At 45.4% G+C, this 20,242-nt stretch overlaps 1 protein-coding gene across 1 annotated transcript in view; it reads right to left on the reverse strand.

Moving 5' to 3' along the window:
- The window catches only part of MCTP1 (multiple C2 and transmembrane domain containing 1), a 292,174-nt gene that overhangs the window by 131,702 nt on the left and 140,230 nt on the right, over positions 1 to 20,242 (reverse strand). Inside the window, exons 12-15 of the mRNA XM_054178118.1 lie at positions 19,455 to 19,557; positions 18,947 to 19,048; positions 18,424 to 18,498; positions 16,317 to 16,436 (exon numbers count right to left, since the gene is read on the reverse strand). Of these exons, the coding sequence (XP_054034093.1) occupies positions 16,317 to 16,436; positions 18,424 to 18,498; positions 18,947 to 19,048; positions 19,455 to 19,557 (400 nt within the window). The remainder of the gene's footprint in view (positions 1 to 16,316; positions 16,437 to 18,423; positions 18,499 to 18,946; positions 19,049 to 19,454; positions 19,558 to 20,242) is intronic.

Genomic DNA, 20,242 nt, shown 5'->3' on the forward strand with positions numbered 1-20,242 from the left:
GTGCAGGACTTTGCACTTGTCCTTCCACTTCAAAGCAAACCATTGCTAATACCAGCTGCAGGTAAAATAAAAAGGGAGTAAAACAGAGTCTGCAAGCGAATTTTATAATGTACTGGCTCTTGTATGACTCATAACTAGAAAGTAAGGTGTCTGACAATCCACCCATGCATCTGCACTATTTCAAGTAATAAAAAGTTTAAACGGCCAAGATTCCCTGCAGCGACTCCCAAGAAGCAACTCCAGGAAGCCAGTGATGATAGGGTACACAACAACCTCCTCCTGAGAACACCATCCCTATAAATTATCCAGGTTTAATAACAGTGCTATCTGAGGTCTTCTGAGTGAAAAGTTTTATACCTAGGAAAGTTGTGTGCAGTCAGGAAGGGAGTCCAAGAATATGAGATGCAGTGAAAGCTCTCCGTTGCTGGGCCCAGTGCTACCACCTTGCAACTCTTCCAGTCACACCAGGTAGCTGGGAAAGACCTTCTGTGTGGTCTGTGTTGTGGGACACACACTCCAGAGCAAGGCTGCAACTCACACAAATCGGCAGCATGGATTTCTAGTCACATAAAATCACAGAACGACTCAGGTTCAGAAGGGACTTCAGAGACCATCTCCTCCAACCTCCCTGCAATACCCACGGACACCTCTCATCTAGGCTCAGCTGCTCAAGGCCTCCTCCAGCCTGGCCCTCAACACCCCCAGGGAGGAGGCAACCACAGCCTCTCTGGGCAGCCTGTTCCAGACTCTCATCACCCTCACACTGAAGAACTTCTTCCTCAGCTCCAGTCTAACCCTGCTCTGCCTCAGCTTCAAACCATTCTCCCTTGACCTGAAAAGTCCCGCTGCAGCCTTCCTGGAGGATTGGAAGGCAACTCTGAGGTCCCCCTGGAGTCTTCTCCTCTCCAGGCTGCACACCCCCAGCTCCCTCAGCCTGTCCTCACAGCAGAGCTGCTCCAACCCTTGGATCATCTTTGTGGCCTCCTCTGGACTCTCTTCAGCAGCTCTGTGTCCTTCTTGTGTGGGGGACACCAGATCTGGAGGCAGGATTGGAGGTGAGGTCTGAGCAGAGTCCAGGGGCAGAATCCCCTCTCTTGCCCTGCTGCCCACACTCCTCTGGCTGCAGCCCAGCACACAGCTGCCTGCTGGGCTGCAGGAGGGCACTGCTGGCTCCTGGGGAGCTGCTCAGCAACCAACACCCTCAAGGCTCTTTCTGTGGGGCTGCTCTCAACCCACTGCACCTGGCCTGGATCTGTGCCTGGGACTAGCCTGACTCAGATGCAGGATGACATCCAAGCCAGGTTATAGGATTGTTCAGGCATCACTTAATACTCAACAGTAACTAACAGGTTTTGTTAATTTCTATAATCTTGCAGCAACCACACTTTCATGCCTCAGGTGTCAAAGCATTCTGAAAGCTTTGGTGACCAAGGGCTTTCAGTGCAGTTTTCCAAGCAGGGAGAAAAGGAAAGCAGGTGGGAAGAATGGTCTGGTAGTGAAGGGAAAATTCCCAGTCTTGGGATACCAAAGCTCTGTTCTGCTGTGCATTTCCTGATTGAAAAAAAAACACCAAATAGGGAAGGCATCTCCCCACACTGCACAGTGGCTTTTGAGATCAAGCACTTCATGAAGACTCACAAAGGAAATATCAAAAATAGGTATTCAGGTAAAAAAACCCAACCACCTAAAAGAGCAATTAAAGTGCCTAAAGGTAGAGATGGTGTTGGTTTAGACAACTGTGAGGTAGGTACCATAGGCAGCTGGATGTTGATGGCAGATGTGACACAGAACCTAAGACAGACACACTCCCTCCTGGAACAGCAGGAGGGTGGCACACAGGGGATGCTCTAATTAGCCAAAATGGCACCAAATCTGCAACAGGGCAGTGGCTTACCTTGCTGACCTGATTCAGCAAGCCATTCAGCAATTCACCCCACTCAGAAATTGGAACCATTTTTTGGAATCATAGAATCACAGAATTGTTTAGGCTGGAAGAGCCCTTAAGATCATCAAGCCCAACCATTAACCCAGCGCTGTCAGGTCAGCACTAAACCATGTTCCTCAACACCACATCTTCATGGCTTTGGAACCCCTCCAGGGATGGGGACTCCACCACTGCCCTGGGCAGCCAGGGCCAGGTCTTTTGGGGAAGAATTCCCTTCCCTTTTGGGGAAGAAATTGTTCCTCTTTTCCAATCTAAACCTCTCATGGGACAACTTAAGGCTGTTTTCCTTTTGTCCCGTCACTTGTTACTAGGCAGAAGAGACCAACCACATCTCACTGCAAGCTCTTTCAAGGAGTTGTAGAGATCAATGAGGTCTCCTCTCAGCCTCCTTTTCTCCAGGCTGAACAACCCCAGGTCCTTCAGCTGCTCCTCACCGGCTCTGTTCTCCAGACCCTTCACCAGCTTTGCTGCACTTCTCTGGACCTGCTCCTACACCCCACTGTCCTTTCAAAAAGAAGCAAACAAAAAAAGTACTAGAAGAAATTTTAAAGTACAGAAATGTTGCCCTGTCTTCCTTTGTATCAGATTTGCAAACACACCATGGGTCAAACATAAGATGTGGGTTGATGACACCAAGCATTTCCACACCAGCATCATTCCTCAACTACCATTTTTTAAGAACAGGAGGGGGTTTAGTCACTGAATAGAATAGAATAGAATAGAATAGAATAGAATAGAATAGAATAGAATAGAATAGAATAGAATAGAGCAGGTTGGAAGAGACCTTCAAGATCATCGAGTCCAACCTATCATCCAACACCACCTAATCAACTAAACCATGCAACCAAGTGCCCCATCAAGTCCCCTCTTAAACACTTCCAGGGATGGTGACTCCACCACCTCCCTGGGCAGCCCATTCCAAAGGCCAATCTCTCTTTCTGTGAAGAACTTCTTCCTAACATCAGCCTAAGCCACCCCTGGTGCAGCTTGAGACTGTGTCCTCTTGTTCTGGTGCTGGTTGCCTGGGAGAAGAGACCAACCCCCTCCTGCCTACAACCTCCCTTCAGGTAGTTGTAGACAGCAAGAAGGTCTCCCCTGAGCCTTCTCTTCTCCAGGCTAAGCAACCCCAGCTCCCTCAGCCTCTCCTCACAGGGCTGTGTTCCAAACCCCTCCCCAGCTTCGTTGCCCTTCTCTGGACTCGTTCCAGCAAGTCAACCTCCTTCCTAAACTGAGGGGCCCAGAACTGGACACAGGACTCAAGGTGTGGCCTAATCAATGCAGAGTACAGGGGCAGAATGACCTCCCTGCTCCTGCTGGCCACACTGTTCCTCATACAGGTCAGGATGCCATTGGCCCTCTTGGCTGCCTGGGCACACTACAGGCTCATGTTCAGCCAGTACCCCCAGGTCCCTCTCAGCCTGACTGCTCTCCAGCCACTCTGACCCCAGCCTGTAGCTCTGCATGGGGTTGTTGTGGCCAATGTGCAGAACCTGGCACTTGGATGTGTTCAATCTCATGCCCTTGGACTCTGCCCATCTGTCCAGCCTGTCGAGGTCTCTCTGCAGAACTCTCCTGCCCTCTAACAGATCAACACCTGTCCCCAGCTTGATGTCATCTGCAAATTTACTGATGATGGACTCAATGCCCTCATCCAGATCATCAGTAAAGATATTAAACAGGATGGGGCCCAGCACTGATCCCTGGGGCACACCACTGGTGACTGGCTGCCAGCTGGATGTGGCACCATTCACCACCACTCTCTGGGCTCGGCCCTCCAGCCAGTTCCTAACCCATCACAGTGTGCTCCCATCCAAGCCATGAGCTGACAGCTCGGCCAGGAGTTTGCTGTGGGGGATGGTGTCAAAGGCCTTGCTGAAGTCCAGGCAGACTACATCCACAGCCTGCCCCACATCCACCAGGCAGTTACCTGATCATAGAAGGAGATCAGGTTGGTCAGGCAGGACCTGCCCTTCCTAAACCCATGCTGGCTGGGCCTGATCCCTTGGCCATCCTGTAAGTGCTGTGTGACTGCACTCAGGATGACCTGTTCCATAATCTTGCCTGGCACTGAGGTCAGGCTGACAGGTCTGGACTTCCCTGGCTCATCCAACCGGCCCTTCTTGTGGATGGGCACCACGTTGGCCAGCTTCCAGTCTTCTGGGACCTCTCCAGTGAGCCAGGACTGCTGAACAATGATGGAGAGAAGCTTGTCCAGCTCATCTGCCAGCTCTCTCAGCACCCTAGGATGGATGCCTTCTGGTCCCATGGACTTGTGGGGATCCAAGCGGCTCAGCAGGTCTCCTCATCCTCCTGGATCACAGGGGAACTATACTGCTCCCTGGCTCCATCTGCCAGCTCAGGAGGCCAGCTGTCTGGAAGACAACCTGTCCTGCTATTAAAAATTGAGGCAAAGAAGGTGTTAAGTACCTTTGCCTGTTCCTCATCTTTAGTTACAATGTTCCCTTCCATGTCCACCAAGGAGTGGAGGTTGTCCTTGCCCGTCTTCTTGCCATTAATATATTTGTAGAAGGACTTTTTGTTGCCCTTCACAACAGACTAAGCTCTAAATGGGTTTTTGCTTCTAATTTTTTCCTACATGACCTAGCAACTTCATTAAACATTTCATGGCTACCACTGCTGGTGGTACTGGTTAGCAGATCTCAGTGGTCACATATACGAGGATCTGCTTTTTTTTTTAACCTCCTCTTCTTCCCCATCCATTCCCATCTCACCCTACCCCTTCCCATGGCATCCCACCCCATCCCACTGTACCTTTGCATGAGTCTCACATTATTGCTGCCACTGTGCAGAAAATCAGAAAAGAGTTAACAGGATTTTGATTACTTCTCTTTGTGTCTGCTTTACTTCTTAAAGGAAACAAACAAACAAACCCCAAATAATTTTGAAAACCCAAATAAAAGAAACACAAACAAACAGAAAAATCAACACCCCCAGAAGCATAGCAGTCAGGTTTACCGCATTCTGTGTTCTCCTGGTGAAGATCCAGCTGACAAAAAGCTGAAAGGCTCTGTGCACCTCTGTGCAACCTGCATCAGAAATGAACCTTGTACCTGGCCTGGCCACTGCCATGTCACATCCCTTCTACAGGTCTCTCTTTTGGGAACAGGCAGTTCTGACAGGAGGAGGAATTTTTTTGGAAAGGCTTTTTTAAAATTTAGTTTAATTTTTATTTTAGGATGTGAGAAGTTTTCACAGCTGCCTTCCCACCACTGCTTCCAGGTTCAAATTCTAGACAACAGGGAGCAAAGACAATAGGATGGTCCACACTTCACCCAGGCAGAGTAAAAAGCAGTTTGAGGGTGCTGATCATGCTATACTCTCAAAAATGGTATCAACAGAGGCTCTTAAAACACAGAGTTATAGGGTAGTTTGGAAGGGACCTTTCAAGGTCATCCAGTCCATCCCCCCTGCAGTCAACAGGGACATTCCCAACCAGAGCAGGTTGCTCAGAGCCCCAAACAACCTGACCTGCAAAGGTGCCAGGGATGGGGCAGCTCCAAACCCCTCTGGGCATCCTGGGCCAGGCTACCCCCACCCTCACAGTGTGAAAACATTTCTCCCTTCTCTCCACTCTGAATCTCCCTCTTTTTAGTTTCAAACCATCACCCCTTGTTCTGTTACAACAGGCCCTGCTCAAAAGTCTGTCCTCAGCTTTCTGCTCAGCCCCTTCAAGCACTGAAAGAGCTGTCAGACAGAAAGGGACCTTGGTGTGCTGATTGACAGCTGCCTAAGCATGAGCCAGCAGTGTGCCCAGGTGGCCAAGAAAGCCAATGGCATCCTGGCCTGCATCAAGAATAGTGTGGCCAGCAGGAGCAGGGAGGTCATTGTGCCCCTGTACCCTGCACTGCTTAGGCCACACCTTGAGTCCTGTGTCCAGTTCTGGGCCCCTCAGTTTAAGAAGGACATCGAGACACTTGAACGTGTCCAGAGAAGGGCAACAAGGCTGGGGAGAGGCCTTGAGCACAGCCCTGTGAGGAGAGGCTGAGGGAGCTGGGATTGTTTAGCCTGGAGAAGAGGAGGCTCAGGGGTGACCTCATTGCCCTCTACAACTACCTTAAGGGGGATTGTAGTCAGGAGGGAGTTGGTCTCTTCTCTCAAGCAGCCAGCACCAGAAGAGGACACAGTCTCAAGCTGCACCAGAGGAGGTTTAGGCTCAAGGTGAGGAGAAAGTTCTTCACTGAGCGAGTCATTCGTCATTGGAATGTGCTGCCCAGGGAGGTGGTGGAGTCACCGTCCCTGGAGGTGTTCAAGAGGGGACTGGACGTGGCACTTGGTGCCATGGTTTAGTCATGGGGTCTGTGGCAATAGGTTGGACTTGATGATCTTTGATGTCTCTTCCAACCTTGGTGATACTGTGATATGCCACCAGAAGGTGTCCCTGGAGCCTTCTCTTGTCCAGGCAAAGCAAGCCCAACTCTCCCAGCCTCTCAAATTAATCTGGAAAATTCTGACTCCCCTACAATTACAGTGTGGGGGAGAATAAAAGGGAAAAAAACTAATTGACACAAGTGTATTCCCACTCCTGATGGCAGCACCTCAAGTGTCTCCCAAAACATATCTGTCCTCCAGCTTTGAGAGAAATAGGCAGTTGTGATGATTTCCCTTTATGGCAGGGTAAAGCAAAGCAAGTTGACAAAATCACTTCATGGTCTCATTTCCTGCCAGGGACCAGCTCTTTTTATTTATTTTTTTTCCTCCTTTTTCCTTCTTGGTTTCAATTAATTAGCATGACACCACCACAACTAAATGGTGCATGGGCACGAGAACCAACACTCAGTCAAAGGATAGGGACTCTGCTATGTCATTGTCACACATGAATTGTGTAAAGTGGGGAAATAAAGTGAAGGTGAGTTAGACCTGACAAATGGTTTGGATGCAGGGCAAGTCACTTCAACAGTATTTCAAAGCTTAAGGAAGAGAAGCCTCTTCTGAGTGCAGGAAAGCAGAGGTCCAGGGACAAGAACAGGAAGAGAACACCTTGGTGGGAAGCATTACTTTGAGGACACACTGGAAGCTATCCCTGTGACGGCCTGAGGGATACCCTGCTTCCAAATGAGAAAGGAAAAAAGTTTATTTTATGAGTAACAACTAAATGCTCCAGCAGGCCACTATGAAAGTGCTATACTGAGGCCATTTTGCGATACCAAACACTTTGAGAGGTTGCAGTGTGCACTTGCAGCCCAGAAAGCCAACCAGAGCCTGGGCTGCATCAAGAGAAGCATAACCAGCAGGTGGAGGGAAGTGATTCTGTCCTTCTACCACACTCTGATGAGACCCCACCTGGAGTACTGTGTCCAGTTCTGGAGCCTCTTTTACAGGAAGGATATGGAGGTGCTGGAAAGTGTCCATAGATGGCTGGAGCACCTCTGCTATGGAGAAAGACTGAGAGAGTTGGGGTTGTTCAGTTTGGAGAAGAGAAGGCTCCAAGGAGACCTTCTTGTGGCCTTCCATTATCTGAAGGGGGCTACAAGAAAGCTGGGGAGGGACTTTTTGGAGTGTCAGGTAGTGATAGGACTGGGGGGAATGGAACATAACCAGGAAAGGGTAGATTCAGATTGGATGTTAGGAAGTTCTTTCCTAAGAAGTGGTGAGACACTGGCACAGGTTGCCTCGGGAGGTGGTGGAAGCCTCATCCCTGGAGGTTTTTGCAGCCAAGTTAGAGGTGCCTGTGAGCAATGTGGTCTAGTGTGAGGTGTCCCTGCCCATGACATGGGGGTTGGAACTGGCTGATCCTTGAGGTCCCTTCCAACCCAAACAATTCTGTGATTCTATTTTCACTCCTATCTCAGGTTCAATGTTCCTCTCAGTGAAACATGAGGTCCCCTTCAGTTACTTCAGTTACGAATTGTGCTTCAAAGGCAAGGGGACATCTTAAACTTTTCATTAAACTAACAAATTCAAATTCTACCTTTTTTTTTCCCTTCTTTTTTTTTTGGGGGGGGGGGAGGGGGGAGGTGTGTGTGTGCACTCTGACATTTTTGCCTGGCATTTTCATTAATATTTTTTGGCGACATACATAAACGTAGCTGAAAATGTTAACTGATCAATACTTTGTCTCTCTCATGTAGCACTAGAGCGAAGCTCCCCAAGGGCCAGGCAGCAGTAGGGAAATTAAATGTGTAAAAATACCAAATGTTAATGTTAAACACAGCAGCACTTTACTGGTATAACGACTGAAAAGGCTAAAAGAATTCCAAGCGGACAAGATGGGTTAGGCACAAATTATCTACAATCACATTTAAGGATTAAAGATTGTCCTGTGAAATAATTCATTGACTCACGTTGAAGTGTGTCCTTTTTACTGATTGCTCCAGTTGTCCAATTATTTTTGTGCTCATTACAGTGAGAAATGACAGTACTGGGGGGGGGGGGGGAAGGGAATAAAAAGTGTATACACTCTTTTTGTTTTCCTTCTACGTTGCACCCACTGACATCTGCAAGAACACAAATATCTGGTCAGGAAGCTGATGGAAATTAGTCCCTGTTTAATAGACATTTCACTGCACTTAGCAGATTAATCTAAAAAAATAATAAAAATAGTAATAACAAATAATAAATTAAAAAAATATCTACTTTTGCCTACTCTAACAAAGTCCTGCTCTTACTGGAATAAATGTCTATGTACATGTATACATAAGCATGTATGTATGTATATATATGAACATGTGTGTGTGTGTGTGTGTGTGTGTATTCCATTAAGGTAAAAAAAACCTAAAAAAACATTTACAGCTAAATAAACCAAAGTTTGGGGTTTATTTTTTTAACACAGAAAATCACATGAATTTACTGCAAAAGCCTCTCTCTACATCATAGTAGTATCATAGTATCAGTCAGGGTTGGAAGGGACCACAAATATCATATAGTTCTAACCCCCCTGCCATGGGCAAGGACACCCCACACTAGATCAGGCTGGCCAGAGCCTCATCCAGCCTGGTCTGAAACACCTCCAGGGGCCCCAACCACTTCCCTGGACAACCCATTCCAGGGCTTCACCACTCTCATGGGGAAGAACTTCCTCCTCACATCCAGCCTGAATCTCCCCACCTCCAGCTTCATTCCATTCCCCCTAGTCCTGTCACTACCTGAGATCCTGAGAAGTCCCTCCCCAGCCTTCTTGTAGCCCCTTCAGATACTGGAAGGCCACAATAAAGTCACCTCAGAGCCTTCTCTACTCCAGACTGAACAGCCCCAACTCCTTCAGTCTGTCCTCACAGGAGAGGTGCTCCAGCCCTCTGATCATCCTTGTGGCCCTTCTCTGGACACCTTCCAGCACCTCCAGATCCCTCTTGTAATAGGTGCTCCAGAACTGGAGGCAGTACTCCAGGTGAGGTCTCACCAGAGCTGAGTTGAGGGGGAGAGTCACGTCCCTTGACCTGCTGGCCACACTTCTCTTGATGCAGCCCAGGATCAGATTCTGTCTTTTAAATTTGGGGTATTTTAAATTTTGGCTATTTTAAATTTTGTTGTTGTTTTTTTCCCCATTGAATTTAGGGTGGTGCAGTCCCCAAGCCTGGAGGCGTTTAAAGGTGGTTTGGATGTGGTGCTTGGGGATATGGTGAATGGTGAAGGTCAGTGTTTGCACTTGGTGATCTTGAGGGTCTGCTCTAACCTGAATCTTTCTGTGAGTCTGTGATTAAGAAGGATCAAAAAGGCATATAACACATTCTTGACATTATAGGTCTATATGTATCACAGGATCACAGAACAGGAGAGGTTGGAAGGGACCTCCAGAGATCGTTGACTCCAAGCCCCCTGCCAGAGCAGTATCACCCAGGGCAGTCTGCACAGGAATGCATCCAGACAGGTTTTGAATATGTCCAGAGAAGGAGACTCCACAACCTCTCTGGGCAGCTTGCTCCAGGCCTCCAGCACCCTCACACCAAAGAATTTTCTCCTCATGTTGAGGTGAAACCTTCTATGTTCAAGTTTGTATCCACTGCTCCTTGTCTTGCTACTGCAGGCCACTTGCAGAGCTTGTCCCCCTCCACTTGACACCCAGTCCTCAGCTATTGATAGACATTGATCAGATCCTTCTCAGCCTTCTCCTCTCCAGTCTAAACAGCCCCAGGGCTCTCAGTCTCTCTTCACAGGGGAGATGCTCAAGTCCCCAAATCATCCTCGTGGCTCTCCCTTGGACTCTCTCCAGCAGGTCTCTGTCTCTCTGGAACTGGAGAGCCCAGAACTGAACACAGTATTCCGTGTGTGGTCTCAGCAGGGCAGAGCAGAGAGGGATGTAAATAAAGCTGTTCTGCACATTAAACACTAATTTAGAACTGTTCCTATGCCGGGGGCTGAGAAAGAGGAGAAAACAACAAATCTTCTGATGGTTCAACTTCAAAGTTATACTCCAACCAGATCAAACTGTGCTTCATGAGCTATTTACAAATATCTTTGAACACCTGAAAAATAACAGCTAATAATACAACACTGTTATATTATATATATAAAAAAATATATAAAATATGTATGTATATAATTTTAAAATAATTTCTAGATTAATACATGTAAAATATATGGTAAAATATATAACTAATAACACAACAGTGTTGTATTAAAGATACATGAATATATATTAAAACATGTATATATTTATATACAATGTAATAATATTTTTCAGATGAATATCTATTAAAATATATGTTAAGATATATATTAAAATACATTATTTGGGTGACAGGTTGGACTTGATGATCTTTGAGGTCCTTTCCAACCTTACTGATTCTATGATTCCATATGAAAATATATATTGAAATGTATTAAGACTTAGTGGCAATTATTCTTCTGCTGTGAACTACTGAGGAACTCAAGATATGAAATCCAGACCTTCCATCACTCAGATAAAATCCCCAGTGAAGTCCATGAGGTTATGAAATTCAGCAGAAAGAGGTAAAACATTGTCTAGCTGGGGAAATGCTTGATCAATAAAACTGAAAACTGAATTCATAGTATCATAGTATCATAGAATCATAGAATCAGTCAGGGTTGGAAGGAACCACAAGGATCATCTAGTTCCAACCCCCCTGCCATGGGCAGGGACACCCCACACTAGATCAGGCTGGCCAGAGCCTCATCCAGCCTGGTCTTCCTGTAAATCCTATGTACAGCATGGCCAACAAGTCACTGAGCTGAGAGATTTAAGCAGAAGCATTAGTAAAGCCTTTCCTTCGCCAAAACGCTCCAAATAGCCTGAAAGGCTGCTAATTGCAGGAGTATGAATAATCAGCAAGCCCCTCCAATGAACACCCAGGAACACAGAAACACAGAATGGTAGGGGGTGGAAGGGACCTCCAGTGACTGAATTCAGCCCCACTGCCAGAGCAGGATCACCTAGATCAGGTCACACAGGATTGCATCCAGGTGGGTCTTGAAAGTCTCCAGAGAAGGAGACTCCATAACCTCTCTAGGAAGCCTGCTGCAGGCTTCCAGCACCCTCACAGCAATGAGGTTTCTCCTCCTCTCAGGTGGAACCTCCTAGGTTCCAGTTTGTGCACCTTGTCCCTTCTCCCGTCCCTGGGCACCACTGAGCAGAGTCTGGCCCCAGCCTATTGCCCCTTACAGCTCCTTTAGCTCTTGCTGAACATTGCTCAGATATCCTCTGGGGCTGCTCTTCTCCAGGCTCTCAGCCTTTGCTCCTCACAGAGATGCTCCAGCAGCTTTGCAGCCTCCAATGGACTCTGTCCAGTAGTTCTCTGTCTCTCTTGAACTGGGGAGCCCAGAACTGGACACAGTACTCCAGATGTGCTCTCACCAATGGAGAGGAAGGAGAACCTCCCTTGACCTGCTGGCCATGCTCTTCTTGATGTACCCCTGGAGACCACTGGACTTCTTGGCCAACTGGGCACCTTGCTGTCCCTATTTAGTCTTGATGACCAACACTGTGACCGCCCAAAGGGAATGACTTTAAAAAGAACAGCAGGGAACACTGATGTGTGCAAGGAGCATAATGCAGGCAACTGCAGAGCTACAGCCAACTTCCTGTGGGTTCCTCCAAGAGTAGACCTCCGTTCCAGATCTCTCATTAATTAACAAATAATTTAATAGAGTTCTGAAACCTGAGCTAGCCTGCCAGAATTTCTTCACCTGTGGTCTTCCAAACAGTGGCCTCACCAGAAAGTAAAGACCAGGGGTTGAGATGGAAGCAAAGGCTCCTGTAAGACCAAGAACTTGGGTCAGTGAGAGATGTGAAAAGCCAAATCTCATGTGTGTAATTTGAGAGAAGTGTCTGCAAATGGGACATGAGCCATCAAGGTATCTCTGGAGGTCCAAGAGGAAGGAAGAAATGGTTAGTTTAAAAGTTTACTTTTTGGACATTATTTATTAGTCTGCCTACCGAGCTGGAAAAAAAAAGTCCTGAACAACCTATTTCTCATCTCCTTTCTGGCACTGACATTTCACTATGACATTCTCCAACCTCTGGGAGACAACTTCAAGAGGAGATACGATTTGTGTAATGGTGAGGAGGTGATAATGATGCATAAAAGTACAGATTTTTTAATAGAATCTATTAAATCCCAGTGTAACCTTTGTGCAAGCATAATTCAGCACTTCATCTGTAAGTGAATCAGGCTCAAGATTTTTCAAGGGCCTGTGACAATTACCACAGCGTCCCAGCATGGTGGGGGTTGGAAAGGACCTGGGGAGATCACCCAGTCTAAACCCCCTGCTCCAGCAGGGAACCCACAGCAGCTTGCCCAGGAGCAGAATGGCCAGGGAGGGTTGGAAGCTCTCCACACAAGGAGACTCCACAACCTCTCTGGGCAGCCTGCTCCAGGCCTCCAGCACCCTCACACCAAACAACTTTCTCATCCTGTTCACATGGCACCTCCAGGGTCCCAGTTTGTGCCCCTTGCCCCTTGTCCTCTCCCTGGGCACCACTGAGCAGACCCTGTCCCTGGCTTCTTGCCCCCCACAGGTCCTTTCAGCTCTTGCTGAGCATTGCTCCTCAAAGAGGTGCTCACAGAGATGCTTAGTACCTTTATAGCCTCCACTGGACTCTATCCAGTGCATTCCTGTCTCTCCTGAAATGGGGAGCCCAGAAGTGGACAGAATACTGCAGGTGTGGCCTCACCACAGCAGAGCAGACATTGAAGTCACTTCATGCACAAGAAGGCCAGGACACCATTTGCCTTCTTGTCCACAAGGGCACATTGCTGGTTTATAGTTGACTGGTTGTCTGCCGGGACATCCCAGTTCCTGGTGAATAACAGAAGGCTTTGAAAGTCCAGAAACCATCTAAATCCAAAGGTTACAATCATGATAGAAGTTCATGTTGATTTTACCTGGCTAAAAAATTCCTATCAATGTTTTGCCCAGTGGAGAGATGATTTGGACAGAATGGCATCAGGCTGCATGTGATGTACTTTGGATGCTGAGCTAGGACACATCTGTGAAGTCAGAGCACTGACACAGAAGAAAAATGCCCATGACCAACCAGCAGCACCACCACACAGCAAAGCAAATACTAAAAGGACACTAAGAAAAGCAGGCTTTTGAGAGATAGATTCAAGAAAAAATATATGAATACATATAAAAATAAAACCAGGAAACCTATGGTCTGAAACAATTACAATTTCACATCAACACAACTTCTTCCATGGCCTCAACAGTGCACATCAAGAAGAAATTATTTCATTCATCTCAAAGAATTGTCAGGGTTGGAAGGGACCTCAAGGATCATCCAGTCCCAAGCCCCCTGCCACAGGCAGGGACACCTCACACTAGAGCAGGCTGCTCACAGCCACATGCAGCCTGGCCTTAAAAACCTCCAGGGATGAGGCTTCTACCACCCCTCTGGGCAACCTGTGCCAGTCTCTCACCACAGGAAGAGGGTATCTTTCCATTTTCTGTCTTTCACTGATGGGTGTTTCACATTTGTATTCGCATCAGACTTGCACAGAAGAGTATTTATTGTCTAGGGCAGTACCAGCAACACGAACATTTGGGTCTTCCTGTAGAAAAACCCATTTTCCTATGAAATTTTGACAGTTTTGGTACTTTTAAACTAAAATAATAACATCACCCTTCTAAATTAGCCAGCATATGTAGATTGGGCATCACCCAGCACAGCCTGGCTCCAGCCTCTGGGCACTCACCCTGCACATCTTTATCAACAGCAATGAGGTCACCCCTCAGGCTCCTCCTCTCCAAGCTGCAGAGCCCTCAGCTCCCTCAGGCTCTCCTCATAAGGAAGATATTCCACTGCCTTCATCATTTTTGTGGCTCTGTGGTAGACTCTCTCAAGCAGTTCCCTAGGGTCCTTCATGAACTGAGGGCCCTAGAAGTGGACACAATGTTCCAGAAGTGTCCTCAGCAGGGCAGAGAAGGCTAAAACCTTTCCCTGTTCATATTCACGGTGGATAAGCTCAAAATGTAAGCATTTCAGCCAACTTACTAAATATAGATGTCCCAGAAAGTGTGTCCATGCATACATTTTTAATCCTGGTGGGATGGACTCCCTCAGGCAAGAACCAAACAGAGACCCAGGTCTTGTTAGCAGCTCATCAGATTTTGAAAATAAAAATATAACTCATCTGGGAAACACAACACAATCCACAGCTATGCCTGGAACTTCCAATGTTTAACAGGAAATAAAGGTAAATATTAATGAGGTTAATTGTTCATGGAAAACAATCAATCAAAACCCAAAACCCCAGCAGTTTAATTTAAATCACTAAAAAATTAATTGACTGAAGTCTCTTCCAACCTGGTCTGGTCTGGTCTGGTCTGGTCTATTCTATTCTATTCTATTCTATTCTATAGCCAGAGTTTGATGTGTAAAAGGTAATGGCTTGTTTGCATTAATGGTGTTTGGGGGTTATGGGTTTTGGTTTCTTTTTTGCTTGTGGTTTTTCTGGGGGGTTTTTGTTCTGAGGGACTTTTTTGTTTGGTTGTTTTTTGTGTTATTTCCTCTGTTTTTTGCTTGCTTCTTTTTGTTTGGTTTTATTTTGTGTGGTTTTTGTGGGGTTTTTTTGCTGTTGTTGTTTTTGTTTTGCTTGTTTTGGTTTGTGTCTTTTTTTTTTTGCTGCTGTTGCTGTTGGGGGGGTTTACAATTTATTTAGTTATTTATTTACCAAGAACAATAAATTTCAGCAAGGAAGCCACTCTTTGGGACCAGGCCTTTGTAGTTCTAAGAGAGGCACAAAGGGTAACATATATTGGTAAGTGGAGGACTAAAATAACATTGATTTTACACTCATGATATATAAATTTTATACTCATGGTACATTAATTTTATGCTCCTTCATGACATATAAACTTTATATTCATGATATATTAATTTAATACTCATGATGATATATATATTTTTTCATGCTCATGATATGTTGATTTTGTACTTGTTCATGACACATAAATTTTATACTCATGATAAATAACTTTTATGTTCATGGTATATACATTTCATATACATACGAAACATTTGGAGTTGCAGAGCACATGTGAAAAACACAAGGGGGAAAGAGGGCAAAGAAAATGTAGCCAAAGTAAAGGGTGAGAAGCTCCAAGGCAGAGCTACAGGTCACTGAGTGTATTTTATCACTCGTTCATCTTATTTGTACAATTACAACCAAAAACCCCAACCACTTTCTGCCTTGTTTGTGTGACATTTTACACCTAATTAGTCCTTAAAAGACAAAAAAAACACAAGGCAAATAAACGTGATTTACCCTATCTTCAATGGAAAGGCTTCAATAAAAATTAATGAGAGCTTGTTACAGTTTGAAGGTGCAACTTTAGCCTAGTCCCTAACTGCAAAGATTTTGAGTACCAATACAAATAATTTAAAAAGAGGTAAATTAGTTACCCTTGGAAACAGAACAATAACAACAGATAGGTATTTATTATTCTATTTGTTCCTTGAATAGATAATACTTGGTTGCACAGAGAGTTCTTTCTCTTCTCCTTCTGTTCCTGCTTCTTGCAACTTCTTTCTCTGTCTTCTGTGGCTTTGCCTGGATCATGTCTGCTTTGACTACTGTGTGAGGTACCAGGAAGGAGGTAGGGAGGGGAGGAGGTTGTGAACGATCTCCCCTGGACCACCCAGAGGGGGGATGATTTTGTGCAAGAGAATCCTTGTGTTTGTAGGGTTTATTTCTGGCTTGTAAATACATTTTGTACATACTTGTTGCATTTTTCTACATCTAGATTTTGCTTGCTTTGTCAATACAGCTTCGTTCTGTTTCCAAACCAACTTGGTGATTTATTCTGGCTGGGGGGAGGAGTGGCTTAGTTCTCCAATTTGTTACAGGGTGGGGGGGTTAATTTCAAACCCACCACAGAGCTCCTCTCACCACTCAAGGTGTCTAGAGCTGCACCAAGGGGTGATTAACAATAAGGATAAAGAAAATCATACCAAGAAAGCAGCAAGACTTCTTGGGGGGGAATCCCAGTCGAAGCAGCTGCTGATGTAGTACGCGGCGTTGATGAGCACCATGACACAGCGCTTCATCCGGATGAAGTTTCTTAACAGTAGCTGTTTAAAGAGGTGAAAGAGTTAAAATGTTTCACCACACACACCCCCAAAACAAAAATAAATAATAATAATAAAATCTTGTAATGTTGTCCTTCTGAATTTCAGTGAAGACTGAGAAGGGGACAAGTTAAGCTCTGCTCTCTCGCTCCTTCACAAACCGAGATGGTTCAAAGTCTGGGAGAGGGCTTGGGAGAGGATTTGTCTGTGGTGTCTCAGCTGACATTTGTTGAATTTAATTCTAAGTGCTTGGCAAAGGGGTGTGAACCATCTGTGAAATTGTTCCACTGGCACAATTTCATCATCAGTGATGTAGCTGCTGCAATTTCTGAGTTTTCCTCATTCTCAAGTGCTTAAATGTTGGCCTCTCGTAATAAAAAGATGGTGCAGGACCATGTAAATTCCCTGCCCTGATCTAATTCAGATCACCTGCAACCCTCACATCTGGTTTTTCCTTCACTTATCACAAAACCTGTCTGCTGTGATGTATTTTAACCCATGTTTTTAACTACTTATAGAATTATTTATAGAATATATCTTTTTATGTACTACTTTTAACCACTTATAGAATGCATATTCATATATTCCAATCCATATAGAGACAACAGAACTGGGTTTTTATTCAAGAGGCCCACTGAACCTTCTCAAATGGTGATACACTTGACCAAAAAAAGTGAAAAAACCTGTGAATAATTTAATTTGTGTATTGAATACCTCAGAATACACCAAGTAGGTAAGGCATTAGCTCATGGAAAACATGGATGTTTTAAAATACAACTATATCACTCATGAAGATTTTCTTTCCCTCCCCCTGCCACCATGTCCTAAGTGGTCTTATGGTGGGGTATCCTGATTTAAAAAAGCACCAAGAACCCACAAAATTGTTGTAAGAAAAAAGTTGTTGAAAAAAGAAATCTTCAGAAAAGTTGTTAAAAAGAAGGAAAAAAAGAAGTTGTTTAAGCTATTTAAAGTTTGCTCCTCCTGCCATCTGAAAGAAAAAAATCACAAAGTGGGGAGAAGAATGAATCTGGAACACAAGGGCCTTGCTGCTTCTTTACTGGAATAGCCAAGGAAGAAATATTTTTGCCACTTGAAAACCCTTTTTTTTCTTTTAACTGAAAAAAGTCTTATAACTGATAAGAACAAATTCATCCAGCAGATAGTTTAAATTATGCTTTCAGCAAAATAAAACAGCAGCTTGAAGACCTTTGCCTTTTGCACTGCAGAAACGACAAAGACGTTGTTCCCCATCACCCTCCACGGGAAATATATCATTTGTGGAACACGAACAACTGAGCCCAAAGCAGTTTCAAGGGGGCTGAGAGATGGAATCTGTGTTTAATTACAGATTTTTTAATTATTTTAAATTATTATTATTTTTAGCAAAGTGTTTAAAACTGTGAGGGAGCACAAATATCCAGGATGAAAAACCAAATCAAACCAAACCAAACCCCTAAACTGAACAAGGGACAGGACATTTCCAACAGAGTTCCAGTCTGCTTTCTTTGATGCAGCCCTCACTCAACTAACTCATTAAAAACACGGCCAAAGGAATGCTGAGAGGCTTCTGCCCCACCCCCTGCAGCAAATGGAGCTCTTGGGGGGGGGGGGGGAGAGGTTGGGTCAAGGTTAACAGCAAAAAAAACCCAAAAAATTTATGCAAGACTTAGTTTACATGCACCTGTGCTATAATCTGATATGTGTGGAACCTGCTGGTTTCAACTGTGTTCTTATTCACCTATTTCATGGAAATTAAGCTGCAATTTATAGAGGGGACACAATAAACCCATGGATTTTATTTCTGCCCCCTTGTTTTTTGTGGGTTTTTTTCTTTCCCCCTTCCCCTGACCTATCATATTCTTTTGTAAACAGGTAATGAAAATGTTATTCTTTCCCCCCTCAGCAGCATGATACCAGATATTTGGATGTGCACACTTGATAAGGAAGGCTTTTTGGGGGGGAAAGGATTAGTGTTTCCTTACTCTTTTACCTGTTTGGACAGCCTGTTTTCCTCTTCAATGTACTTCTGTTCTTTGGGCATGAGGGTTCGGATGCTGGCTTTCACCTGTGCATTAAAGAGGAGTGTCAGTATCTCAGGCTAGCTCACTCCTTATCCACAACCAATGCTTCAGCTGGCAGAAGAAAAAAAGAAAGAAGGGAAAAAAAAAAAAAAAAAAAGAAGAGGAGAACCACCAAGTTTCAGAGCCATGGCTGCCAGAGCCCTGCGACATGCAGACGTACACCGAGGCGTTGAGTTGCTGCTCCCTACATTAGCAGCAAGAGCAGCAGCAGCAGCAGCAGCAGCAACAAAAAAGAGTGGGTGTGCCAGGCAGTGGCAGAAGAGGAGTATTCTGCAGTACACATCAAGGTTTAGTGAAAAACGAGGAATGACAGAAATTCTCTACAAATCAGGGACAAAAGCTTTCACGAAAACCGAACTCTTTAGTGGTACAACAAAAAAAAAGCCAAAAAGGGGAGAAAAGCCAAAAAAAGCGCCCAAAGTTAAGACTTACAGCATTAAAAATCACATCTATTTCAAGATAGATGACCCCCTTTGTTGGCCCTGTCAGCTGCTTGTTTTTCAAGACGTAGGCTTTCTGTTCACCATTTTGAATCTGCAGGAAAAGGACATGACAGCCGTCTGTCTCGCGGTCTCCGCTGAATACACCCCCCCGGTGACCCCTGACCCCCAGCTGCTGAAACTGACAGAGAACCCAAAACAACTGTGGCAAGTCTGACAAGTACCTGTTCATTACCAGGACTGAGTCTGTCAGGAAAAATTAACTATCATGGGATTCAACATGGCCGTGAATTGAGTATGTTAAAATTTTAGTGTTCTTATTACAGACCTTGGTTGAGAAATGACAGACACAGAGCTGCAAATCTTTTTTTTTTTTTTTCCTTCCTTTCCTTTCCCCCTTTTTTTCTTTCCCCCCCCCCCCCCCACCCCCCCTTATCTCCCCCCCTTCCCCTCTTCAGCGGGAAGAATTCAGAGCCATGTGTCAGGTGAATAAAACTTACAGACAGCAACGGTATAGCAACTTTGCCTAGAAAGTCAGCACTCCGATCGCGGTCTTCATCATAAACTGTCACCTCAAGCACCGAGTGGATGTCTTTAATATTGCTACAAAGGCACACACAGAAGACAGAAGAGGTCACCAAGGACAAAAGCATGGAAGGTCAGCTCTACCAGATACCCAGCTCTGGCAGGGAACAGCACCTGGGTAGCTGAGCCATCCCTCCCTGCCACCAAGAGGCTCTCTGAGGGCCGTGGTGATTGCGAGCTCTCTGCCAGGCTTTCCCCAAGCAGAAGTTCTTCCTGAGGATGTTGCTTTAAATCTCCTATCTGGGGGTTGAACTGCAAGGAGCAGAGCAGTGCTGGGGGATTTACAGCTGCCAGCAGCAGGACTGAGAGCCTTTAAAGACCATCCCTTTAATGCTGCTGTTCTTACTGCAGATACTGTGAAACCAGGGTGTCGGTAAACAAAAATAATCAGGAGCTACAGCTGCAGGTCCTTGCACTGAGGGCAAGGTCCTTAATTCCAAATTTCTTGTTTAATTATAAGCAGACAACAGCCCTTACAACAAATCAGGGAGCAAGCAAAATGAGGCATTTTTCAGTTACTATTGCTTTTTTTTTGGGGGGGGGGGGGATGTTTTGTTGTTGGGTTTGGTGGTTTTTGCTTGTGAGCTATTAAACACTGCACAGCCACACACCAACAAAATGTCACTGTTGCATTGTAAGCTGTCCAGTGGGGGGGGGGGGGGGAAAATCACATTCCTTATTCAGAGAAAGAAAAAAGAAAAAG

Source organism: Dryobates pubescens, chromosome Z (assembly GCF_014839835.1).
Source record: "Dryobates pubescens isolate bDryPub1 chromosome Z, bDryPub1.pri, whole genome shotgun sequence".
Classification (NCBI taxonomy): domain Eukaryota; kingdom Metazoa; phylum Chordata; class Aves; order Piciformes; family Picidae; genus Dryobates; species Dryobates pubescens.